This window comes from Cynocephalus volans, chromosome 1, assembly GCF_027409185.1.
Source record: "Cynocephalus volans isolate mCynVol1 chromosome 1, mCynVol1.pri, whole genome shotgun sequence".
Lineage (NCBI taxonomy): Eukaryota > Metazoa > Chordata > Mammalia > Dermoptera > Cynocephalidae > Cynocephalus > Cynocephalus volans.
Genome location: NC_084460.1, coordinates 189,623,626 through 189,649,850, shown reverse-complemented (window position 1 = coordinate 189,649,850; position 26,225 = coordinate 189,623,626). Strand labels below are relative to the sequence as shown.

At 54.7% G+C, this 26,225-nt stretch overlaps 1 protein-coding gene across 3 annotated transcripts in view; it reads left to right on the top strand.

Annotated features, from left to right (window-relative positions):
* Window positions 1-13,267: 13,267 nt before the first annotated feature.
* Window positions 13,268-26,225, top strand: part of TRPM2 (transient receptor potential cation channel subfamily M member 2) — a 57,039-nt gene continuing 44,081 nt past the window's right edge. For all 3 annotated transcript variants that reach the window (XM_063106902.1, XM_063106895.1, XM_063106889.1), the window contains exons 1-5: window positions 13,268-13,432; window positions 14,278-14,366; window positions 19,266-19,434; window positions 21,487-21,667; window positions 23,456-23,622. In XM_063106902.1, coding sequence (XP_062962972.1) covers window positions 13,268-13,432; window positions 14,278-14,366; window positions 19,266-19,434; window positions 21,487-21,667; window positions 23,456-23,622 — 771 coding nt within the window. The remainder of the gene's footprint in view (window positions 13,433-14,277; window positions 14,367-19,265; window positions 19,435-21,486; window positions 21,668-23,455; window positions 23,623-26,225) is intronic.

The window sequence follows — 26,225 nt, the reverse complement described above, 5'->3', positions numbered from 1 at the left end:
GGCATGTGGATTTTCTTGCACTGAGTTCCAGAAGCCCTGAACCACCCAGCAGGAAGCATCTGTTTCATGGTATTGAAGTGGAGGGTTGGCTCTGGTCAGGCACCCACAGCTAAGGAGGTGAGAAGGCAGTAGGTAGGGGCCTTTTCACCTCCTTAGCTGGTTTTCCACCTCTGGGTTCTTCTGGAACCCCCGCCACTCCCAGATGGCTGCTCGAGCGGGATCTTAATCTTAGGGGTGTGGTGTCGTCAAAGGTCCTGACGAGTTCAGGTGACATTTGTAAAGTGAGGATTCTTTGAGTGTAAGTAGAAATGCAGTGGTTTTGGGTTTTGTTGCTGTGGCGAGGCCGAAATTTCTCAGAACTCCCTTCCCTGTATAGCTCCAGGTGGTACTTGACCCAAACAGAAACTGGCATGAGATTTAGAAGGAAGAGCGACAGCCATGACCAAGAAGGCCGCCATGGTTAGAGATGGGGCGAGGGGGATGCAGAGCGTTGGGTGGGGGGTCTTCCTCACTCTGCAGCCAGCTCTTGTTACTGAGCGCCATCCTGCCCCCAATAGCCACCCAGGCCACCAGCATCCCTCACAGCAGACTCACAGAGGCAGCCCCGTGGTGGTCCTGTTTCTTATGTGCCGAGCTCCCCAACCTCACTGCAAGCCCCTCTTATGCACCTGCTTTGGGACTTGCTCTCCATTCTCCAACTTCTTCTTTTGGATTTCTCCCTCCCTCACTCCTCCCACAATTGTGTAAAGTCAAACTCCTATTATAAAATTATTTCATAATACTCATAAGGTGTTTTCTTCCCTGAAGAAACCCTAACACAGGCAGAAATGCAACCTGAACTTGCTTAAGCCAAAAATGAAACATTGACTCTCGCAACTGAGAAGCCTGGTATGGTGGCTTTAGGTGTGGATCGATCCAGGGTCTCAGACGCTGTCACCAGGGCCTGGTCTCTACCCACCTATCCCTCCAGTCACCTCCGTCCAGGTCTCTCCAGCCTCCGGCTCCAGGTGTTCATCCCAACGCCTTTAGGTTCAGCAGGAAGAATGATTTTCCCCGATTACTCAAGTCCAAGTTTGGGGATTGGTCCTGTCTGAGTCATGGGCTGTCCCTGAACCTGTCACTGTGGAATGGCCATGCTCTGTCTTGACCGCCAGGCCTAAGTCACAAGCCCAGCTCTGGAGAATGACCCAGAGAAAGATCCAAGTACTGTTCTCCCCAGAGGGGAATGGATGCGGGGGAGGAGGGGTGGCTGAGGAGGTGACAGACCCATGCCATGCCTGTTCTCTGCACAGCCTCCTCCACATCCTCCGAGCATCCCCCTCTCTGAGAGTTGCAGCAGTCAGCACCAGCACTGCCTTGGCTGTGCTCCAGGAGCCACATGTGTCTGCCCTGGGGTTGTCCTTGTGGCCCTGGCCAGAACAGGACAGTTTCTTATTCTTTTTTTTTTTAAAAATAATTCAGGATCTCTGAAGCACTTGCTGACTGAATCCAGACCTGATCCAGTAGGATCATGAATTCTATTTCTACCAGTGCGACGTCCTAGACGCTTGGCCACCCCAACCTCCTGCAAGCATCATCACCCACAGGGACACCCTGCAGTGCCTCCTCCTCATGTGACCACCCTCGGGACTGCAGGGGGAGGTGGGGGGAGCACAAGGGGCTTCCTGTGTGCCACCTGGCCTTGGGGCTGTGTGGTCATGGGTCCCTGTGCATTATGTGGCTTGTGGCTGTTTCCCAGGGGGACACAGACCCAGGGGAGGGGTGGCCCTTTCTGAGCAGCACTGTCCTGTGGGGGTGGGGAGCAGCCAGCTCCTCCAGCAGGGGCTCTGCTCCGTGGCAGCAGAGACTGTCAGAGCTAACAAGGTTGTCCCCCAGGGTGGACATTTCCAGGCCCCCTCCTCTTCTCCCATTGGGTTGCCTGTGGGGAGTGTGCCCCTCCTGCGTTTCCAGCAACGGAAGCTGGTGGATCCCAGGACTCACAGGAGTGACCAAGGAAGTGGGAACGATGGCGCGGGGCCGCAGCTGCCACGGGGGAGCTCAGAAAGAGGGCACAAAAACAGGTCCCAGTGGGCACTGTGGTGGGCTGCCCAGACCCTGCCTCAGGACGGGGTCTTGTGTCAGCTGGTGGCCTGCATGAGGGGCTGCGTCCAGACAGTGCACAGCTGAGACCCTCCCATGAATTTGCCTCTGTGCAAGGGGCTGCCTGGCCTGAAGTCATGCCCCTCCTCACCAACCAGTGGTGGATGATGGAGGGGCACGAAGCCTGGCCACCCAGGCTTGAGGATGCACAGCTGCCAAAGCCATGTGGCCACCAGCACACAGTCATGGTTCTCCCTGCCCAGCCCCCTCCACTCCTCACTGCAGGTGGTAACCCTGAGGACGCCCCGCCCACCCCAATAGGCCCCAAGGGCAACACACAGAGCCTGCTCCCCAGGGACTGGGACACAGATGGTGAATTGTGGGAGCTGCTGGTGAGTCTCCCCTGAAGTGAAGCTCCTTCCACTCTCTCCAGTTATGTGGCTGGACATCCCTTTGTCGTTTAAACCAGATGGGTGGATGTTTCTGGTGCTCAGGATGTATGGTTGCAGTCCATGGACACCGCAGCAGCCCATGTCCTGACAACCCCTGCTGTCTCCTGTCCTGACAGCTGTGCTCCACGCTGGGGTTCAGTAGGGCAGGCCCCCAGGGGCAGGGGCTGTTCTGACCACATGTATCATTCTGGAAACCACTGGCCTACCCCAGGCTCTGTCATCAGCTTCCCCTTTTCCTCATCTACCCTCGCCCCCAATGACACCCTCGCCCCCCACGGGACTCCCTCCAGCCCACCCACCTCCAGGCTGACAGTGCCCACGGTGATCTTTCCAACCATCCTGGTCCTCTGTGGCTGCGTGATAAATTGCCCCAAACTTAGCTTACAGGGACATTTGTTATCTCCCACAGTTGTCTGAGCTGTGTAATCCAGCTGGGGCCTCTTGTGAGGTGTGGCAAGTGAGAGCCGTCTCTAAAGACCTACGGGGTCACTAGAGCTCACTCAGCGGTTGACCGGAGGCTTTACTCCTCACCCTGTGTCCCCTCCAGGGCTGCTCACACCTAGCTTCCCCCAGAGCCAATGATGAGAGAGAGGCAGAGACAAAGAGACAGAGTCTGCGGTTGGGCACAAGTGCTTAGCAGCCATAGTCTTTTTTTTTTTAGGGATGACCACCGCCCCACTGATGCTGGTGGTCCACAGCCCACCTGGCACAACGTGGGCAGCAGGACCTGGGGCCGGCACCACACTGTACCCCCAAGGTGCACTGTGTGCACTGTCCAGACCCCCAGGAACACAGGACTCCCCCCAGCCTCGGGTGTCAGTGCTCCTTGGGGAGTCGGCCCTGAAGAAACTGTTGCACCCAGGGGCATGCCTCTTTCTGGGGGACACCCCCACCCAGTGACTGTTCACATGGGGTGCAAAGCCCCAGAATCTCATCCCAATTTGGGGCACCTCTGCAGTGCAGGTGGCGCTGCCGCTTGGACTGTACCACCTGGCTGACCCATGGTGTTGGAGGTATCTGAGGGGGTACAAATCACCACTGGGCTTTGGGGAGGCCCCAGTAGGAGAACCACAGCATGGTCCCACAGGGTTCTGAGTAAGAGCCCTGGCAGAGCACAGCCCTGACCAGGGGATGCCAGAGACTGTCTTCCTGTCCCACCCTGTGCTGAGCTGGCTGTGAGTTTGGTGGGCCCAGCAGCAGTGAGTATAGCTCGAGGCCCAATAAGCCCCCGTCCAGGTGGCCCAGGCCCAGACACCTCCACTGTGCCCCTGTGCCTGCAGTCATGATTTCATCTAACTTGGTCTTGAGGTCTCTCTCTGGAGAGTGGTCATAAACAGCGTAGCCACTGCCTAGAGAGCCCTGACTGGGAGGAGAGTTATGTTTGGGCATGTGGTCAGTGAGACACAGAGGAGGCAGCTCAGCCAGACACAGGACTGACAGGAGTAGTTTACTACTCACATATCCCAGAGGGATGAGGGCAGCAGTGTCACAGGTCCAGCAGGAGGCGGGAGTGAGAGAGAGAAGCAGACACACTCCTGGGCCAAAGCCTCTATTGGGGTCGGGGCATCACCTGAGCAGGTTTCTCTCAGGGAGCCCTAATGGTGGGCTTAGAGCAGGCAGGTACGGGGCCGTGGGGTCACACCGTGCCTGGGAGGGGTCACTGTGGCATGGACCTGCATGTCCACGTGGGCTGTGGAGTGAGGGGGTGAGCCAAGCATCCAGCCACCCCAATGGGGAGGGGGTCACCAGAAGGTGGTGTTGTGAAGCAGGTGTCTGGATGGACCACACTGAGGAACTGGGAGGGGAGGAGAGCTGGAAACTGCCTCCAGGTGACTGACTGAGCCCTGCTTCTGGAGCAAGAGAGTTCACTTTACAATCAGCACAGATGCTGAGGCAAGCTGTACTTAGAAGAACTCACTACAGTGGTCCCTTCTGATTGCATGGGCTCACAGGTGGGCCAGCTCAGTGTGTGGATTGGGAATGTATGGCAGTCCACTGTGGCCCCACTCGGTGCCCTTGAAAGACAGTGTACAGGGACAGCTCTCCCCATGGGCAGAGCTTTGAGCAGGTATTAGCCTGGAATTTGATTTGGCCCCCCTTGCAAGCTAATACGTTAATGGACAGCTTTCATGGATGCTGTCAGAAGACATGAGACACCCAGCCAAAGATGGGACAGTTTATTACGCACCTGCAGTGAGAGCACTGCATGTCTGCATCGGTTCCCTCGAACCCAAGCTCCATGGGAGCAAAACGATGGGCCCAGGGTATGCTGCACACACAGCAGGTGCAGTGCAGGTAGGAGCTTGAAGCTTGGGGACCCACCGCTTTCACAGCAGGCAGGTCTCGTGCAGGGGAGATGCAAACTCATCACTCAGTGTTCCCAGCTGCAGGAACAAGCCTGAGAAACGGCCTGAGTAAAGGAGCTGCCAGGGACGTATAAGCATGTGGGAGGCCTGAGGTGGCCAGCTCTCCCCACAGGAGCACCTGTGCATCCACTGTCAGCAGGAAGAGACTAGGGCTGGAATTGGAGCATGTGTAAGTTCATGGGCAGGGCAAAATGGTGTTACTGTCTGACCAGGGATCCAAAAAGAGAAAGGCTGGAAAATCAGGGACAAGGAGGTCTGGAAGAGGCATTTGGGGGTGGGGCCAAAGTGAAGATCTTCATATCCCATGTTAATGCCCACCAGGGAGCATCCGCCATGGAGCAGGTGCTAGAAACCAAGTAGGAAAACGACTTGGCCAGTGCACATCCACCAGCCTCGGTCCTCTACCACTCCTGCACTGGCCAGTGGGTCATGGAGGGATTAACCATGGTGCCTAGGACAGGGGCTTACATGGGCCACCAGCATGGGCTCCTTCAGCAAGGCTGATTTGGCTACACCTGCTGCCCAAAGTCCAGGCTGCCAGCCCCTGGGACCAGCCCTGAGCCCTGTTGTGGCACCATCCCTCTAAGAGAAGGGACAGCAATGCATGTGGATGGAATAGACACCTCTGGGTCTGAGGGCCCCAGCCAGCAACACCATCTGAGGGCTCACAGGGAGGATCCCATGTAGCATCTTATGGGACAGAGGGACCGCTTCCCAGGTGTTACACTTCTCTCTGTGTAATGGAGATGAAAAAAGGATTACTTGAAGCACCATGAATGCGATGAGAAGCCCAAAGGGACTGCACCTCAGCAACTCCTTTGTTAGAAGGAGAAAACTGGGTACAGCCCTGATTCAAAGTTAGCTTCTGTTTTTTGTTGTAAAGACAAAGAAGTTTCACAAGAAAAATCAGTTGATTCAGTCATTACCAAAGGACTCAAAGACATGGGCAGATAACTCAAAAGTTATCTATGGCTAAGTATAGCTTAAACAATGGAAACTAGTAACATCAGTAAAATTAACAACATGACATTCCAAAGTTCAATTTGTGAAAGCTAAGTTGGTCAAACTGTGATCTTTATCTAAAATATAACCTCTCCTCAAATGATTTAAGCAAAGTTACATTCTTATGATTAAATCTAAGTACAATTGTCCCTAAAGTTTCCACCAAAAGACAGCTTGCCCCTAGCAAACATTTTTCACATCTTTCTCTTCAGCAATTCTTAAAATCTCTTACCAGGATTCGTATGATAACCACCTGTTAGCTCTAAAATCATGAAAGTATACAATCCCATACTTGAACAAATGATTAGAGTTGATTAGATGGGCTGTTGCCTGCCAGCTATAGACCGTTGTCTCTTAACCAAGGACTGTTGCCCCATACATGCATTTACCTAAAAAACCCTATTCTAAAAATCAAATGAGAATCAACATATATTTAATTAAAATTGATTAAATGGGCTGTTGCCACACTAACTGTGGGCTTTGGCCCCTGACCAGAGACTGTTGTCTCATACATGCATTTACCTGAAAACCCTATTCTAAAAATCAAATGAGAATCAAGATTTCTAACCCTCTACACCCAGGCCACAGGCCCTGTGTGGTCTGCTCCCCCTTCCTCGTTTGTCACCACACCTTCCTGGCTCACGCCGGCTGCCATGGCCTTCCTGTTCCTCAGACACACAGGCTTGTGTCCGCCTCAGAGCCTTTGCACTGGCTCTCGCCTTTGTCTAGAGCCCTTTGTTAGACTCTTCAGGGCTCACTCCATTGCTTTATCCAGGCCGCTGTCCAAAAAGGCTTTACACCTGCCTGAAAGCGCACTCTCCCATTCCCCAGCTCCTCCTCTGCTGAATTCTTCAAGTCATGTCCCAGCCTGAAGTTACATGCTTACTGCGAGTGCTTCTTGTTCTCCCCTTCTGGGCTGGAGACCCCAGGACAGCAGGACCCATCCTCCTGTGTTCCCCGGTACCCAGCCCCTAGGACAGGGTCTGGCCCGTGACAAGGCTTCAGGGAACACCTGTTCACTGAGTGCCTTGGCCTGCACCTGCCTTCAGGTCCCTGCTCTGGCAGTCCCCAGCTGGGGGCCTGAGGCACTTTCTAAAATTTCTCTGAGTCAAGCTTCCTCATCAGTGAATGGGGAATATCTTACTCTGTTCAGGCTGCTACAACAGAATACCATAGGCATTTGGTATTCGTGTGGCTTAAGTAACAGATACATGTATATATTTCTCGCCATTCTGGAGTCTGGGAGTCCAAGATCAAGGTTCGGGCAGATCTGGTGTCTGGCCCACCTCCTGGCTGTGTCCCTACACAGTGGAGAGAAAGTCAAGCGAGCCCTGTGTCTCTTTTCACAAGGGCTCTAATCCCATCACATTGGGAATTAGGGCTTCAACACATTAATTTGGGGGGACACAGACATGCAGTTCACACAGGGGATGAGATTACTTCCTGCCACACTGGGGTGTAAGAATCACAAGTGGGCCTGAAGTGCTCAGCATGGCACTTGGCAAGGAGGGTGTGCTCAATCAATGGATGCCCCAGCCAGTGCTGCAGGGTGTTTTAGATCTCCACGGCAAGTCACTGACCAGCACTGGCAGACGAGGAGAGCAGCTTGAAGTTATTCGTTTCTATCTGGAGTGTCCTGAGAGATCTTCCAGGCCTTAGGGCCATTTCCGGCTCCCTTCTCATTGTTGTCACTGTAGGGATGTGCCACCTGGCAGAGAGGTCCGAGCAGGTGTGCAGGGAAAGGAGAGTCACAGTGGCTGCACCAGTTGTGTTTTTACACTCTTGTGAGGCACCGCCACTGCCACTTTACTTTTCAATGTTAAGAGCAGTTCTTTTTGATAACATGTTTCTAGAAAGCAGATGGTCTGCTGACTCCAGAGATGAAGGAAACAAGGATGTTCTTCCAGCTGGAATCCTACTTCTCTAGACCAGGGATCAGTAAACTACAGTCCACCAACCAAATCTGACCCACTGCCTGTCTCTGTAAATAAAGTTTTACTGACACACTCCACACCCGTCCATTTATGCAGGGCCCATGGCTGCTTTCCCATTACAATGGCAGGGATGAGCACTTGGGACACGGCCAGCAAACCTACATGGTTACTGTCTGGCCCCTGCTCCATCCCCAGACCTCCACTCTTTCCTCTGCTCTTCCTGAGGGAGGTTGTAGCCCTGCTTCCAGCTCCTGTGAGTCATTTGCAGAGTGGTCAGATCATGATCTTCTTCTCCAATTTTGGTTTTCTTCTTGCTGCTGGAGCAGGGGCTTTTTATCTCCGGCATGATGTCCATGTCCTGAAAAACTCCTTGTGCTGAGCACTTCCTTCATCTGAACATGAGACAACGTTCAGTCAACATCAGAATCTACTGTGTCTGTTTTATGGTCAAATGCCCCTTTATTTTTATGGGAAGGATATTTCATAATTGCTGCTGCAGCGCGTTCTGGCAGACAGAACATGGCTCCTTGTGAAACATGTGGTTCTTCTCTAAAAGAGAAAGAGCCACTCTGGGGCCAACAGGGCACCAATGTTCCATCAGAGATGTCAGCTCATTGACTACTTCACCTGAAATGATGTTCTCATGAGGCCCTGGGATACTTGGAAACAAAAGCGCAGCTCAGAGTTGGTTGGCTCTGCGGTTATTACTCTCATGAAATATTAACAGCCCCGCACTATGTTTCTGGTTAACGAGACGGCTCTTGGGCCAGAAGGCACCCAGGGCAGGAGCACTGGATGGGGCTCTGCTGACATGGGTGGGTGTCTGCCTGTTAACTAGGCTCTACGACACCTCTCCGGGATGTGGCAGGTTGTTATACAGCCTAAGTTGGGCTGTGGGCAGTCATGGACTGCTTCCTAACTCTCGGGCTCTGAGAACGCAGTGGTGGATGGGGTGGAGGTCTGGGCCACCCCTGGGGGTGCGAGTCCGGCAGGGCAGAGCCACAGCATAAATGGTCAGTGGCAGCTGCCACTGTGATCCCATGGTGCTAACTACTTTGGAGGTTCCAGTTACATGTGTGCGTATCAAAGTGTCTTGAAAAACACTGTTTCCACAACTTCGTAGAAAACGGGGTGGCGGGATAGTGAGATAGTGGATGTCCTTCGGCCCGTGGGCAGCTAGCACCATCGCTGGGTGGTCTGTGGAGACGCAGCGGGGGGAGAAGGCAAAGAGCCTTCCAGAGGGTGTGCTCTGGGCAGGGGTCTGGACAGTAGGCCCACACATTGGGGAGGAAATGAGGGGGTGGTGGGTTGGGCAGGAGCCAGTGGGCAGCCCTCCCCGCCAGATCAGAAGCCACAGGACCCTCTTCACTTTCCTGGACACTGAGGCCAGCAGGGCCCAGGAGTGTCAGCTGGGCATTGTTGGCTGGCAGTGGGGACGGAAAGAGCAGAGTGGCTTTGTGGGCTGAAAGAATGGTGGCCATGTGGTCTGGATGGTCTGGGAAAACTGTAGTCGTCTCTTCAGCGTCAGTTTGCAGTCCCTGTCATCCCTAAGCCAGGCACAGAGAAAGGGCAGTGCCTCTAAGGTCAAGCTGAGATGGGTGGGGCTGGTGGCCAGTGCCTATAGTGGTGAGTGCTATGGGCGTTTGACCTTTCTGGCTTTTCCTGTCCCCTCCCTGGTGGGACGGTTTGGAGAGCCCGCCCCAACCATGGGGTCCTGCTTTGCTCATGGGGAGTGGTCTCTGGCTTTGGGTGGCACCAAGGGTGCTGGGGTGGGAGCTGCTGCAGAGATCTCTGAGCAGGGGGTCTTGAAGCCCATAAGGGAGTGACACCCTGGCCGCGGACTCCCTGGGACTCTGGCCCTGGCTCCCCCCTCCCTCAGGCGGTTCAGGGCTGGAAGACAACCGCCTCAATCGCGCGTGTAAGCGAGACGCTTGCAATAACCCTCAGGAAGGCGAATGCCCGGTGAGTGGCCCGTCCCAGGGTCTCTGGGGAGGCCGGACCCGCAGGCGAAGCGTTTCGGGAGGTCGGCTCGACTTCGCCTCCCGCTGCGGCGCGGCCACGCTCTCCGGGCCGGTGACGCAGAGCGCGCGGTGGGGCGAGCGGGGCTGCGCCCGGCGCGGGGCGCACGCTCGGCCGAGATGCGAGAGGCCCGCAGGGCCGGGGCGGCCGTCCTTCGCGGGGGCGCTCGGAGCAGGTACGCACGCCGGCCAGGACGACAGCCGGTGCCAGGACCGAGGCGGCGGGTCGAGCGCCCGGGCAGGAGCGCGGGCCGGGGGCAGGGGCGCGGGCCGGGGGCAGGGGCGCGGGCCGGGGGTACTGAGTGCGTGAAGGGACGCGGGCCGGGGGTACTGAGTGCGTGCAGGGTGCTGGGTGGGAGTACTGAGTGCGTGCAGGGGCACGGGCCGTGGGTACTGAGTGCGTGCAGGGTGCAGGGTGGGGGTACTGAGTGCGTGCAGGGCGCAGGGTGGGGGTACTGAGCGCGTGCAGGGCGCAGGGTGGGGGTACTGAGTGCGTGCAGGGCGCAGGGTGGGGGTACTGAGCGCGTGCAGGGACGCGGGCCGGGGGTACTGAGTGCGTGCAGGGCGCAGGGTGGGGGTACTGAGTGTGTGCAGGGCGCAGGGTGGGGGTACTGAGTGCGTGCGGGGCGCAGGGTGAGGGTACTGAGTGTGTGCAGGGACGCGGGCTGGGGGTACTGAGTGTTTGCAGGGGCGCAGGCCGGAGGGTGCGGACCGGCGCGTTTTGTTCGCCGGACACTATGCCAATCGGGGAGACCCTGGCCTGGCAGGGGGTTGGGAGGCGGGGGGAGATCTCGGGCTTTTGTTCTGAACCCTCCTTAGAAAAGACCACTGGGCCACCTCTGCCGCCTCTTGCTTCCTTTGGCTGTTTATACTGGTGCTCTCGAAAGGAAGTGCTTTCACGGCAAGAGGACGCTGTGCAACCTCGGGGAGCGGTCAGAGGCGGCCCGCGGTTTCAGAGAGGGAGGCTGCAGCGGGGACGCGCGGGCCGTGCGGGCCAGTGTGCGCCAGGCTGCCGGTGAGTCTTCGGCTGGGGTGGGTGCGAAAGGAGGCGGTACACCTTGGGTCCTCATGGGTCCCCAAGGGCCTGGACACATGCGGCGGCTGTAGGAAGTCCTGCAGGAGTATTATTCTATTTCGCGTTGGTGTCTGTTCCTGAAGGGGGGCGGGGAGTGCCCTTCAGTCTGCCACCCTGCATGGCAGGAGCCTGGTGGGGCTGTGGGGAGCTGCTGCACGGGGCTGACACGGAGGGCCGCATGGCCCCTCCCCAGCGCGGTGCCCTTTCCTCTCTCCTCCCAGAACTGCTCAGAAATTCACCCACCTAGGGCCTTGCCCTGTTCACACCTGCTTACACAGTTACAACAGGTGCCTGGTGCCAAATGTGGTCATTAGGAGATATGTTTTTGGTATGCTGTGTGGCCAAGGTCCTGTGCTGCCAAATCCTGTCTGTAGATCTGTCTACCTATCTTCTTGGAACTCCATTTACTTCCACATTGTTCTCTACACACACATCTATGCGGTTGCTCGTGGAGGGTTTTAGTTCTAAATCAGAGCGGCCAAGCTGCCTTTTGGTGATGTGTGAAGAAAGCGACTGACCCTGTGCTCTTGGGCAGGAGAACCCCAGAAAAGGTCAGATGGGGCTTTGTCAGGTCTTTGTCAGCTCTGGGTTTCAGGCTGCCCTCACCCCCGGGCCTAGACTGAGGCACCCTCTCCTATTGGGCACAGGGAGGGGTTGGGGAGGGAGGGCCAAGCTGGTGTCCCCCATGCAGCCAGCCCATCCTGCAGATGTGATGGGTGGCGAGTGGTGGAGTGGGGTGTGACATGCTCCCTAGGGATGTGTGTGCAGCTGAACTTCAAGAGGTGCTGCATAAGACTCCGGCGGGTGCCATGAGCTGGGCCACTGCCTAGAAGGTGGGCACGTGGGTGAGAACCCCTCTGAGGTCCTGAACACAAAGCCCTTTCCCTCACACACTCTGTCCGAGGCTGGCCCTCATCTTAGCATAGCATCACCTTTGTCCTGCACAGGCCGAGGCCAGCCTGCCCATGGGGAGTCTCCTCTGGGGCAGGTCCCCTTACAGATCGGCCACCACGTGTAAACTTTACGAGCCTCCTTCTCCTTTTCTGTCAACTGGAAACATCTCTTGCCTATCTGCCTCACTCAGAAGCTGGTTGTAAGGCCAGGTGAGCTGCTGTCAAGGACAGCAGTGGCCCTGGGCGACCACACAGGCATAGGCAGACCCTCTGTTCTGAGAACTGTGTGGGAAGGCCCAGGTGGGGCAGCCCACCATTGTGTGAGTGCAGTTCACATCCCTTCTTCTCAGCAGGTTTGAGGGTCTGGGAATGAGTGTGCCTGAGGTGCAATGGGGATGGGAGAGGCCCCAGGGGGTGAGGGTGGGAGAGGTAAGGGGTGGCCAGGGAGCATCTGCCCAAGGCCAGCAGCCGGGGGCTCAACCCCAGGTTCCCAGAGCCAAGTGATGTCCCTACATGGCTCAGTGGCCAGTGTTGATCACTGAGAGGGCAGAGGAAAGGCTTGTCGGTCAGGACGGTCATGTGTGCTGGAAGTGATGTGACCAGAGAAAGGGTTTCAGGTCTGGGACAGGGAGCTGAAACTTAGTCACTTTTGCCTTGGGGCTCGGCCTGGGGGCGGCGGGGAGGGGCGTTGTCTCCACTAGACAACATCGTCGTGGGTGCCATGGGCTCAGGGAAGCCCTGCAGGGCTTGAACACGATGATTTCTTTCATTTGTAAAGTGAGGAAAATTGCCCAGTGGCTTTCTGTGGCCTCAGTGGTGAAGACTTGGGAAAGTGAGACTCATTCTGATTGGCAGATGTGAGGAGCTGCGGTGCTCCCAGAGCTCACTTTGTGGGCAGTGGGGGCTTTTTTCTCTTTTATTGAAAGAAGCAAACTGAGGTCTAGAAACGTGCTGGCGGGTATGCCACTGCAGGTGATGGCCACAGCTGTTCCTCTCCTCTTGCTGGTCCTGGTGATCTGGGCATCCTGGCATGGGCAGTCACATTCCGGGCATCTCCAAGTGCAGCCAGGAGTGACAGGGGGCAGGGGTTGGGGGCGGGAGGAGCTTGTCCTTGGAGCCTGCACAGTGACCTTGGGCTGTTATCATTATGGACAGGCTCCCGGGCCCTGATGTGTGTGTGCTTCCAAGACTACCCAGGGACCCTGGCTGGGAACTGAGCCCGGGCAGCTGGAAAAATGTGCAGACTGATAATGGAGAAATGGGCGGGGGCTCCTTATGAGGATACAGGTGGCTAGGTCCTCCCAGAACATGGGCCTTATCCTCCCCTCTCCGATCTATCTCAGCAGCCCCTCATGGTGTGTTTCCGGAATCCCCCGCCCAACGAGTTGAAGTAAAGCCCATCTTGAAAGAGGCAGGAGACCTGGGTAAAGCTGGAGTGAGGAGTCAGGATGGAGCCCTCAGCCCTGAGGAAGTCTGGCTCCGAGCAGGAGGAGGGCTTCGGGGTGCAGGCCAGGAGGATCGCTGATCTGGGCATGGTCCCCAATCTCCGGAGAAGCAACAGTAGCCTCTACAGGAGCAGGAGGCTGCAGTGTCCCTTCGGCAACAGTGAAAAGGTAGGTGTCCACTGGCTAGCCTGCAGCTGGCCCGCATGGCCGTAGAGGACCAAGTAGTCCCCATCAGCTGGGTCACACCAGCCCTTGTGCAGCACAGTTAGTGACCATGGGGTTAGGCACATTTCCTACCTGGGCAGAAGGTCGGCTGACCTCAGGGGCTCCAGCCCAGAAACCCCCTTTGGGAGGGAGAATTGGAGAAAATGGCAAGTGGCTGCAGCTTTCACAATCATTTCCCTGGTCTGGTTGGGAAATCGCTGGGTGAGCACTGACGTCCTGTGCTGGGCTCATGGGCAGCCATCACCCTGCTTACTAGTTGCACAGTTGTTTCATATCCTTTATCTGACAGTGGAGGCCCCAGGCTCAACCTCAAGTCCTGGACTAGCTGCTCCTGAAAGCCCTCGATAAAAATGTGCTAAAAGCACATCTGAGTTTTGTGGTCCCCTTGTCGGGTGGGCAGGATGGTGTCTGTCATTCTCCTGACAGTGAAGGGGAAACCAGGTACCCAGATTGGGGGAGACCGTGCGTGTTTCCCACCACACCGCGTTGTGCCCACGAAAGGTGATGTCGAAGTATAAGCTGTAAAGTGAGGTGCACATTCCAGTCGGGCCCAGGAGGAAATGATTTTGTAGATTCATTTCTCCTTCCTGAACCCACAGCTGAGAGCCTTCAGCAAGGTACTCTACCCTTTGGCATGGAATGGGATCACTGAGGTCTCCCTTCTCCAAGCAAAGTGCCACTGAAGCATCTTGGGGAGCACAGATGTGTCTAAGATGCACAGGATGTGCTTTTTAAAATGTAATTGACTTGGTGGCCTGAAGATCTCAAAATGCCCTCTTTACCCGTAGCAAGAAAATCTTAGTTCTTGGATTCCTGAAAACATCAAGAAGAAAGAGTGCATGTATTTTGTGGAAAGTTCCAAGCTGTCTGATGCTGGGTAAGTGATGTGTTTTGTGTCTAAGCCTCTAACGTCTTTCTTCTGATCCTGTGTGGAGTGACTGGTCAGACCAAGGCCACGCAGGGCCTCAGCAGGGGGCCAGTGAGGAGCATCCCTGGGTCCGTGGAAGGTTTAGGGTCCTTAAGGTATTTCCATTGGACCCCCATGAGCCTCTTGTGGGGAGTGGCTGACCCCATCCTCCTGGCACACGAGAAGCCCAAGGTGCCACATTTAGGTGACCAGGGTCATGATGTGGCTACATGTGGTGCTGGGACCTGAGCCCGTGGGTTGGGCACCAGATGCAGCCCCTGGACTATCTTGTTTCCCTGGAGTGGAGGGCTGTGGGGCCCAGGAACCGGGAGGGGCCTTAGTGCAAACCGTCACTGAGGGGGCACCCAAGTCCGGGGAGGCCCAACTTGCCCAAAGGCCTCCCCAGCCTCTTTGCCCCTCCTCCCTGCAGAGCCTGCGGCACTGTGTGGCCACCAAGGCCACCTCCAAGGCCGCAGTGGCTACTCTGCCTCTAAGCCGCTGGACATTGCCCTCCTGGGTAGATGGCTGCCCACAGGCAGCTGCTTGTGAGTTGGGGAGCCTGACAGAGCTGTGGGAGAAACGGCAGATGGCAGAGCTGCTCCTGTCCCTGGGGACGCAGGGCCTCCCGGGGGCGCTGCCTTACCGCACTCCCTGCTCCTTTAGCTCCGTTAGCAGAGTCTGGGCCTGCGTGTGCGCCCTCCCTCCAGCCACACCTGTTTCATGCTGCTCTGTGACATGCCATGCTCGCTCGCTCTTGCTCCTCCCTCTCCTCCCGGAGAGATCCCGCTTACACTTCAAGTCCTCTGTGGGAGCCGCCTCTGCTGGGCAGCCCTCCCAGACTGCCGCCCTCTTCCAGGCAGGGGCCTTCCCTCCCGCCATGCCTGTGCATTTCTCTTTCATCCAGATGTCCACTGTCTTGTGGTTCTGTGGCTTTGTGTTTGTCTTTCCTGCTAGCTGCCAAGCTCTTCTGGGGCTGGGACCGAGGCAGGTGTGCTGTGTACAAACAGCCTAGGCCCAGTGAAACAACATCAGTGAGGGAGTGCAGGGACGCTGAGAGCCCTCTCCCAGAGCCAGCTCTGAACTCAGGCCCTTCTCGGGACAGTAGCCTCGGGCTTCTCTGGTACCTCCCCGCTGCGCAGAAGCTTTCTCTGGCATCCTGATGGGAAAGGCCAGGTCGCTCCTTCCCCTGGAGCCTGCTGGGACTTCCCTGCCTCCTGCAGAAGGACCAGGATCGCGGTGAGCTGCGAACGCCCTTCCCCATCCAAACACAGCTTTCAGAACAGATTATTTGTACACCCTAAATGTCTCCATTAAGTGCTTTAGGGTCTTCCCACCCCCACCCGTATCTAATTAGTCCCTGTCCCAATGATTCTCCTTGTCGCCGCCGACCAGATATGTCTCATTTGTATCCTGCTGCCGCCCTCATCCAGACCTTCCTCCCACTCATATTTTGTATTTTGTCACCATTTCTCTCGTGACCTTGGGCATATCCCTTCTCTTCTCCAGACCCCAAATCCTCATCTGAAAGCACAGAGACTGAGGGGATGCTTCGGAAGCTTTCCTCAGGAGTAAGGTGTTCATACTCAGTGAGACCAAGGTGCCACCCTTCAGATGGAAGGAAGGGACCCAGGTTGGGAAGGGTGTGCTTGCAGGAGCTGACCCCCCTACAAGGAGCCGGTGCTACTGCTCCTGTTTCAGCCTATCGAGGCCAAGAATTCGGGATCATGCTGATTGTTTCTGGGTCAGTGGTCCCAGTGCAGTTTCCTGCCCCCTGTTGGGCTTGAGATTTCCTCACAGATGTAAGATCTGATCTCGTCAGTGATGCTTCCAAGAGAAGGGAAAGGGGCTGCTTGTTACAGTCTAACTGCGTATTTGGGGCAGTGCTGGGCCAGGACACAAGGGCTCAGTTCTCATCCTGTGACTTCTCCTGCCTTGCACCCAGACCTCACCCACAAAATGTACAGATCTCACGAAGTAGTCTCTAAGATCCCTGCAAGTCTGAAAGTGCCCTGACCTCAGGGGTCTGTATGATTTTGTAGGGTGAGGGTCAGGGAATGTATTATTTTTCCCATTTTAATGGTTGAGAAATTAAGAGTCAGAAACATCCAAGATCACACGGTTGCTACGTGGCAGAGAAACCCACGTTTCCTTTCTCCTTTGTCATCTCTCCCCTTTATCATCTGGTTCAGATTTTTTCTAGCTTTAGAGTGGGATTTTTTTGTTTTTGTTTTTGACTTGTCTGTACCTAGTCTTTTAGGTCATTTGTTACTAGCAAAGAGTAGGAATCTAAAAATTTGTGGTTTTCCAATGGAACAACACGCAGATACACATACATTTATCTTGTCTCTCTCCTGAAACCCCAGCAAATAGCAGTAGAGGAATAAAAAAATTCAGTCTACAAAGACATAGAAATCAGAGGGAAGGTGGCTGCTGAGAGATACCTGCTCCAGGTTAGGAATAGGCACAGTGTCTGCCCCCAGAGCTTCATCTGGTGTCACGGGCTCCAAGCACGTGCAGCGGGCCTGGTGGCAGGGGAGCATTGGCGGCACCTGCCTGGCGCTGCCTGTGACTTCTGCTTTGTGTGTCCACTGCCTGTGAGTGTTTCTTCAACTTTTTGTTTTGAAATAATTACAGATTTGCGGGAAGTTTCAAAGATACTGCAGATAGGTCCCACGGTTTCACCCATGGTCACATTCTGCATAACTATAGTTTGGCATCAAAACCAGTTCAACAGTGGTAAAACGTGTGTGTTATCACACACAGATTCGTGTGACCACCATCACGGGAAGATACAGGCTGGCCCATCCTGGCGCATCTCCCCACACATCCCTCTGTGGTCACTCTCCCCTCCCCTCATCCCTAACCCCAGTCTGTTCCACATTTCTAAAATGCTGCCGTGTCAAGAATGTCATGTAAGTGGAATAATGCACCACATGACCTGTGTGTCTTTCACTCAGCATAATGCCCTGAGATCCAAGTGCTGTGTGTATCAGTAGTTTATCACTTCTTATTGCTGGTCGTCCTTTCCTTTTGACTGGCCTGTATCATTATATTGGAAGTGAGATTTTTATAGACGACACATAATTGGGTCCTGTTATTTTATCCACTCTGCCAATCTCTGTTTTCTAAGTGGTGTATTTAGATTTACATTCAGTGTAATTATTGATATGTTAGGATCAAGTCTGCGCTTCATTTTTTGTTTTCTGTTTGTTCTCTCTTTTTTTCTGCCTTTCTGTGGGTTACCAAACATTGTTTAGCATTCCATTTTACTTTTGCATTTTTGAGTGTATTTTCCCATGCTGCCTCCCTTAGTGGTTGCTCTGGGTGTGGCACCATGTAACGTAAAACCTCCTAGTGTTGACCCTTTACCATTTGGGTGCAGTGTAGACACGTGACCTCCTTTTACATACTGCCACCCTTCCTCATATAAAAGGGGCTTGTTTAAAGTGTCTCCTCTACGTGCATCGAGAACACGCCTCCAGTGGTGTGTAGTTTTTGCTTCAATCTTCAAACATAGTTTGGAGAACTCAAGAGAAGGGAGATAATGTTGTATTTCCCATATTTCTACAACTTCGTTTGTTTTACTTCCTTTCTGATATCCCACATTTCCTTCTCTTACCATTTCACTTCTGTTTGAGGAACTTCCTCTGGCCATTCTTTAGGGTAGTTCTGCTGGTGACAAGTTCCCTGTGTCCTCCTTCAGTAGTGAATGTCTTTGCTTCCTTCATTCCTGGACAGCGTTTCTGCTGGAGGTAGAGTTCTGGGCTGGCCTTTTTTATCTTCAGCATTTGAAAATTGTGTGACTCTTCTTTTTGGTCTCCACGGCTTCTGATGAGAAATGTGTGGCTTAAATTGTTTTCCCCTCTAGATAAGGTGTCATTTCTGTCTTGCTGCTCTTGAGTTTTTTTTTGTCTTTAGTAGGAAATTTGACTAGCATGTGTCTTGGCATGCATCTGTTTGGGTTTATTCTATTTAGTGTTTACTCAGATTCTTGAATCTGTAGCTTTATGTCTTTTTTGTCAAGTATGGGAAATTTGGGCCATTATTACTTTACATACTTTTGCAGGGTTACCCTCTTTTTCTTTTCCTTTTGTAACTCTGATGACAAGAATGTTCGATCTTTTGTTGTAGTCGCACAAGTCCCAGAGGCTCTGTTTGTTTGTTTTTTGGTTTATTTTCTCTCTGTTGTTACTGGGTAATTTATATTGTTCTATCTTCTCATTCACGGATTCTTTCCTCTGTCCCTCCATTACTGCTGTTGAGGTCATCTACTGAATTTTTAATTTTGGTTACCACACTTTCCAGTTCTAAAATTTCCATTTAGTAGATCTTCTCTTTCTTTGCTGATACTTGATTTTTTTCATTTGTTTCAAGCATGCTTGTTGAAGCATTTTTAATATGGCTGTTTAGGGTCCATGTCAGTAATTCTGACATCTGTGTCACCTTGCGGTTGGTGGCTGTTGATTGTCTTCCTCATTCTGGTTGAGATGTTTTTCTGGTTCTTGGTATAACTAGTGATTTTTGATTGACAAGTTTTATGTAATGAGACCCCAGATCTTGTGTTTTAGCTGGTTCCTTACAGCATATCCATGGCAGGGGAGGGGTGGCCTCTCATTACTGCTGCAGGGGCGTGGTAGTCCAAGCTCCCACTTCAGCCCCTCAGTGTGGAGGGACTTCCTGTTACTGCTGGGCTTGGGGGCAATTTCTGCTCCCCACCAGGCCTCTGCTGGTACCACCATGGCTGGGAGGAGCAGGGGGGCTTCAGGGTGGGGTGAAAGTACTGGCTCTTCACTGGGCCTTCTCCAACACCCTGCGGGGAGCAGGAGAGGCACCTCATTCCCACGGGTGACTTGTACTGTATCTTTACAGGAAGGTGGTGTGTGAGTGTGGCTACACGCGCGAGCAGCACTTGGATGAGGCCACCAAGCCCCATGCCTTCCAGGGCAAGGAGTGGGACCCAAAAAAGCATGTCCAGGAGATGCCAACAGATGCTTTTGGTGACATCGTCTTCACGGGCCTGGGCCAGAAGGTGGGAAAGGTTGGTTTCTAGCATTCTGTGGCTTTTAACTCTGGCTAGAGCTGTGGTGGCCCCACGGTGACACGTGGTGGCTGGGATTTCCTGGGGTGAGAGTGGGAGGCTGGCAGAAATCCAGAGTGCACAGAGCCCACCAAATGCTTAGTGATGGGGCAGGTGCTGTGCTGGGCAAACCAGAGACACCGGCTCTCAGAGTATGTGGTTATCCGCAAAGCAGGGTGGGGCGTGTTGAGCTTTCTAAGGACATGCGAGCTCAGAGAGGAGTGAGCAGATTCTGGCTGGGTGGCCCTGGATGGCTCTTTGTCCTGGCCTGGAGAGAGTAGGGAATAAGGAGAGGGACACAGGACAGGCGCATGCTTGGGGTGTGCTTGTGGAATGGCAGAGGGGACATGGAGAGGGGACGAGCAGTGGGAAGGGGTCGGAGATGGTGGGGAGGCTCCTGTGTGGGAAGTGTGACCCACGCCAAGCCCCAAGGCCTGCACACTGCCAGCCCAGTGTGGTCCCAGGGCCATCAGCAGCACCAGGCACATCCCCAGGCCTTGCCCCAGACCTGCTGAATCAGGGGCTCTGCCACCTGCATTTTAACAAGACTTCTGCAGGATTCAGATACAGCTCTTGGGCACCGCTGTCCCATGGGGCTGCTACCACTTCTTCCTGTTCTGGGGTTTGGGGACCCCTGAGCCACCTGCCAGCTGGCTGCAACCTTTTCCCTCGACTCCCCTGAGTGTCCCCCGTGGCCCCGCATCACATTGTCCCATGTGGGTGCTCCCAAGTCCCTGGGCGCATGTGTCTTTGTGGTTAGGGGAGGTGGTCCTGTTGCCTCTGGTTCCAGAAGAGGAAACGAGGTGCATGGAGGTCCTGCGCATCGCTTGAGGCTGCGGCAATGGCAGATCTGGATTGGCAGGGCCCAAGCCCAGGGTTCTAACCCCCACACTCTCCCGGCTCCAGCCTGCCCTGGCAGCTGCCCACAAGGACAGTTGCTAGCAGGGACAGTTGGTAATAGGGAAAATGCTATGGTCCAACAGTGAATGAGAAACCTGGGAGACAAAACCCAAGATGCAGCCTGCCCCCAACAAAGTCCCCTTCACCAGTGTGTGCGTCCACAGTGCAATGGACCCATGGCCCTTCCCTCCAGGGGGCCACGCGGCTTATACAGGACAGTGAAGGGCCTGCCTCTGGGCACCTGCTCAACCGTGGGACCCACTGCTCTGGGGGTGGCAGGCAGCAGCCGTTGTGCATTAACTAGAACTCTTTTAATGACAATGCTGCTACTTGATTACTTTGAGGACACTGCAGCCATATCTGGATTCTGCCCCATCAGGTTTTCTGTTCCTCAAGGAAAATTCCAGGCCCGGCTGGGTCTCTTCAGACTCAGCCAACTTAACCAGGGAGGAAAAAGTGTACTGTGAAGCACATAGAACCTTCTGGAACCTAAGGGGCCCAGAGTAAGGGCAGTGTCTAGAGAGAGGCAGAGGACAACTGAGCCTGCTGAGACTGCATGGCAGGCCAGGGCACGGGACCCAGGATGTGGGACCCAAGACGGGGGCACCGAAGTTGGGGCACCAAGGAGGGGGTGGCCTGGACGCCTGAAGGAGGAAGGGAAGAGACCCAAGCAAGGGCTGGCGACTGAGTGCTGGAGGAGGCGGGATCAGGGACATGGGGCCTGTTGTCCAGGAGGCGCTCCCAAAGTGGAGAGGAAGGGGAGGGCAGGGAGCGTGGTGGGTTGAGTGGCTGGTTCTCCTGGGGAGGGCCGTTGCCCCGGCTTGGGCCTCTCCTCTGGGCTCCCACCTTCTTCCCTTTCCTGTCACAATCCATGTCCCGGCTGGACACTGGCCACTCTTCTTATTGGGTCTAAAATTGAGGTGTGAGGTTCACCTGCCTGGCTAGGACTCCTCGGGTGTGGCCTGTGTGGGTCGGGGCGCCATCCCCTCTCACGGTGCCATCAGGCCCTGGGTCCGAGGAGGGCGGACAGGGGCAGCTGCACCCCGTGTCTGGCGTGAACACCGCTGCCCGCCAACATGGAGTCCCCTCCGCTGCTTGTTGGTTTCCCTGTAGTATGTCCGAGTCTCCCAGGACACGCCCTCCAGCGTAATCTACCACCTCATGACCCAGCACTGGGGCCTGGACATTCCCAACCTCCTGATCTCGGTGACTGGTGGGGCCAAGAACTTCAACATGAAGCTGAGGCTGAAGAGCATCTTCCGCAGAGGCCTGGTCAAGGTGGCTCAGACCACAGGTAATGGATGTGCAGAGGCTGGCAGGGCATGAGGCCTCGTCTGCAGTGGAGATGGGTGGAGATGGGCGGGCAGAGGGGCCATGCTGGGAGGTCAAGGCTATCAGGACTGGAAAAGCCCTTGGGGTCACCTCGCCACACCTTGGCCACCCCTCGCCCCATGCCCAGGTGAGACTCACCCAGCCTCTCACCTGCCCATGATTCCTCGGTTTCCTGCCCCTACTGCCCGGCTTGCTTGTTGGGGGCTTAGACAGCTCTGGTTTGTAACCCTGGAGTGCCTCAGGGCCTGGGAGTGATGATCTTCCTGGTGGCACAGGCACAGGGGCCAGAGGAGGCCAGAGCAGGCTGGGCTGACGGTGGGATGAAGTCTGTTCTCTGTCTTCTCACTTGAGGCAGCTGCTACATTGGAGTTAGGTAACTGCCAAGGTCAGGCGGCGAGTGAGAGCCACGCAGGGGCCCAGGTCCATGTGGGCAACAGAAGAACCCCACTGTCATGACCTGTGCCCTGCCATGCCTGGGGCTCTACAGGGAGTGGGGGGACATGGGTCCCTGAGGCGCCGGTGTTCCCTTAAAGTGGCAGTTGATAGGCGGACACAGCGCTGTGGTCTGTGAAGTAGACCATGGCAGAGAAGGCTAATGACACGGGACAGTGACGTTTCGGGTCTAGACAAGCCTGGAGTCACCCAGCTCCTCCTGGAACCTGGTTTCAGTAAAGGGGGTTAGGGCCACCCCTTGGTGTGGTCTTAGTTCCTGATACAGAGTCTTCATCTGAGTCTTCATTGGCTCGTGTCGCTGACAGTGTCCTCAAGTTTATTGGCTGCCAGTAGGCGATGGGGAACAGTGGTTCCTGTCAACCCACCCCCTGATCTTCTGGCCCGTCGCCCTCCCTCCATCCTTGCTTGTAAATGGACCAAACCTTTTCTCTGCCTGGTCATGCGGGACTTGGTTTAAAGCTACTAACCATCCCCCAGGCACACCGTCACCTTGGCAGCCTTTTACCTCCACAGATTGTTAGGGTCTCTCCTGCCTCCCAGGGGATCACAGGCGGTGGTTTTACCACGGTCTGACCTCGCACCTATCTAGCTTTCAGTATCAGTGTCCTCATGCCACAGGATTTAGATTGCTTTTATAAATGGCACCACTTTCTGAGGCCTTGGTCAGCACTGCATGGGGAACAAACTGCCCCAACCACGACAAACATGACTCTGTGCTTGTTGCACAGAAGCAGGTGCTGGTGGCTCACCTCACACATCCTCTCACCGTGGGACACAGGCCCCACTGGGGACCTACTGGTCCTGTGGCCTGGCTGGTGTGAACTCACAGTGCTCAGCCCTGGTTTCTGTTCCTCTCGTCCACGTGCGAGGACTGGAACAGGCCACCTGGTCAGGCAGGACAGCGGGGTGGGAAGCACATCCCTGCACGGGTTGCTGTAGGCCATGTGGTGCTTTACAGGGAACAGGGCTGAGTGACTGGGGGCAAGGACACAATCCACCACACTTGGGGCCCAAGAGCTCCCAAAAGGAAGCGGGAAAGTCACATGTCTTGAAAATTGCTGAGACTGGGACAGAGAGGAGGCAGCCTGGAGGCAGGGTGGGGGGCAGGTGAGGGCTGCAGTCAGGAGAGGGGCCCTGCCGCACCCCGCGAGGGCAATGTGGGGATCCTGGATCCCAGAGCTGTGCCATGAGATGATTGTAGTAGGTCTCGTCCTTAACCCTGCTTCTGAGAGAGTCCCGTGGGAGGACTCTGAGTGTGAGACCTGCCAGGCCTGCCCACGCCTGTCTCCCTGCCCAGGTGCCTGGATTATCACCGGAGGATCCCACACAGGTGTGATGAAGCAGGTGGGCGAGGCAGTGCGGGACTTCAGCCTGAGCAGCAGCTACAAGGAGGGAGAGGTCATCACCATCGGAGTCGCCACCTGGGGCACCATTCACAACCGGGAGAGCCTAATTCAGCCCACGGTGAGTGGCTGCTCCTGCGTGGGCCAGGTCAGCTGAGGGGGTTTACGTGTGAGCCTGACTGGACTTGCAGGGGGCACTGTGGAAATGGAATGAGCCGGGGTAGACTGGACAGGCTTTGGGGACCCGAGTTCAAGGCCTGGCCATGTCACAGACCCACGTGCCCGGCAGCAATGAGCCAGCTCGGCTGGACTCCAAGCTCACGGGATGGGTCCACATGGGAGTTACCTCAGAGCCCCCACTGTTGAGGGCTTGTCCCAACAGCTGCTGTGATGAGGGAGGATGGGAATGGACTTGGGGGATGGAGCAACTTGGCCCAGGTCATATGCCAGCGAGCGTCTGGTTAGGCTAAGCCAGGCCATCAATCATAAAGCCTGAGTTTTTAACCCCTGAACCTCTATGCTCAGGGGTCTCTGGCCCACGACAGTCACGCCCCCAGTGCCTCTCTTTGGAGGCTGAAGGCAGAGCACTCCTGTCTCTGTTTAACTGGTGGCAGCAGTGACAGGCGGTTGCTTAATAGAGACTGGAATTGGCAATGATAATTTGATCCATCCAAGATTTTCCAAGGACACGTTAGACTTGGCATAGTGAGTGCATGGCCACTTAGCTCACGTGGTCGTGGTCGGGAAGTCTGGGGGAACACTGGCCCGGCCTGCTGAGCAGCTTCTCCTGCACTGCCCCCAAGGGGTGACACGGGTGGGGCTCTTCCTCTCCTCTGGCAAGGGCTCCACACACTCATTTCCCAGGGGAAGAGCCTGTCTGGGATGGTGGTGCCCTTCATCGGCATACATGCCCCTGAGTGGCACAGGAAGCCCTGTGGCCAGCCTCCCCTCGGACTTGGTCTTCCTTTTGTGTTGGCATCGTAGATGCGTTCACTGGGCAGGTCTGGACCGACTCTTCTGTTTTGCTCCTTTTGTGAAGTGAAAAACTGAGGCCAGGGGATGTTGGGTGACTTCCAAGATCACTCTGCACTTTTCTCCCACTGCAGCACCGTCCTGTTCTCTGTGGACAAGAGAGGACGTGTGTTCTGGTCCAGCAGCTGTCCCCCGCAGCCGTTTCCTGTGGCCGCTGCAACAGATGATGACAGACCTGGTGGCTTAAAGCAACAGAAATTTATTCTCTCAGTTCTGGAGGCCAGAGGTCTGGAATCAGTATCAGTCAGCCATAATCACGGTGTCGCAGGGCTATACTCCTTCCAGAGGCTCTCGGGGAGGGTCCTTTCTGCCTCTTCCAGCTTCTGGTGGCTGCTGGACGTTCCTTGGCTTGTGGCTGCATTGCTCTAGTCTCTGCCTCTGTGTCACTTTGTCCTCTCTGTCTATGTCAGGTCTTCCTGTGTCTTCTGTAAGGACACTTGGGAAGGTATTTAGGGCCTACTTGGATAATCCAGGGTGATCTCCTCACATCAAGATTCTTAATTTACTCACATCTGCAAAGACTCTTTTTCCAAATAGGGTAGCATTTACAAGTTCCAGGGATTAGGACTTGATATCTTTGGATGGCCATTATTCAGTCTAGTAAGGTTTGCCCTCTGGCCCCAAAAGATTCACGTTCATCCCATGATCCCCCAAATTATCAACCAATTACAGCATCAACTCAAAGTTCTAAATCTCATGTAAATATCATCAGCTCAAAAGGCCCAAACTCATCATCTAAATCATCTAAATCATCTAAATCAGCTATGGCTGAGGCTCTGGGTATTATCCATCCTGGTGCAAAACTCCTCTTCATGGGTGTACTGTGAAACCAGAAAACAGGTTGCGTGCTTCCATAGTGCAGTTGTGGAACGGGCGTCATGCAACAGACACAGACATTCTCATTTCAGAGGGGAACACGGAAGGAATAAAGGTGTCACCAGTCCCAAGCAATTTCAGAATCCAGCAGGGACAACTCATTAGGTTGTAAAACCTGGGGATGGTCCTGCGTGGCTTGAGGCTCCACGCGCAGGACCCTCAGCTGGGGCCTCTGCCCTCGTCCCACCTCCAGGATGGGCCTTCCTTCTTCTTGATGGTTGTCAGCCTGTCTCCTGCTTGGAGAGTTTTAGGAATCTGACAACCTTTCTTCCATTTTGTCCTGTCTCTGTCCCTTTTGGTCCAAATTTGCAGTGTTGTTGTTGATGTGTATCACAGGGACTTACACCAGTAAATAAGAAGTTCCTCCACACGTCTTTCTTCGACAATGTTGTTTCTGTCCCTGGCTTCAGCTGAGATGGTTGAGTGAATCTGTGGTCACATGCCTGATCTCTTCATCTGCAGCAAACGTCGGCTTGCCACACCCTTGACCTTCCCTCTAGAGTATGGTTTTCTAACAGTGAATCTCTTAATTTAAGCATTAAATACAGTCTAGATAGACTGAGAATTTCCTCAATCATCAAGTCATGATTCTTTTTTACCTATCACTTCTTCCCTCAATTTATCTCTTTACCTTCACATTTTGCAATAAGCAGCAAGAATAAACCAGGTTGCAACTTCAGCACTTTGCTTGGAAATCTCCTCAGCTAAATATCCGAGCTCATCATTTACAACTCTGCTTTCCACACAACTGTACAACACAATTTGTCTGAGCTTTCTGCCACCATGTAGCAAGATTGCTTTCCTCCAGATTCTAAT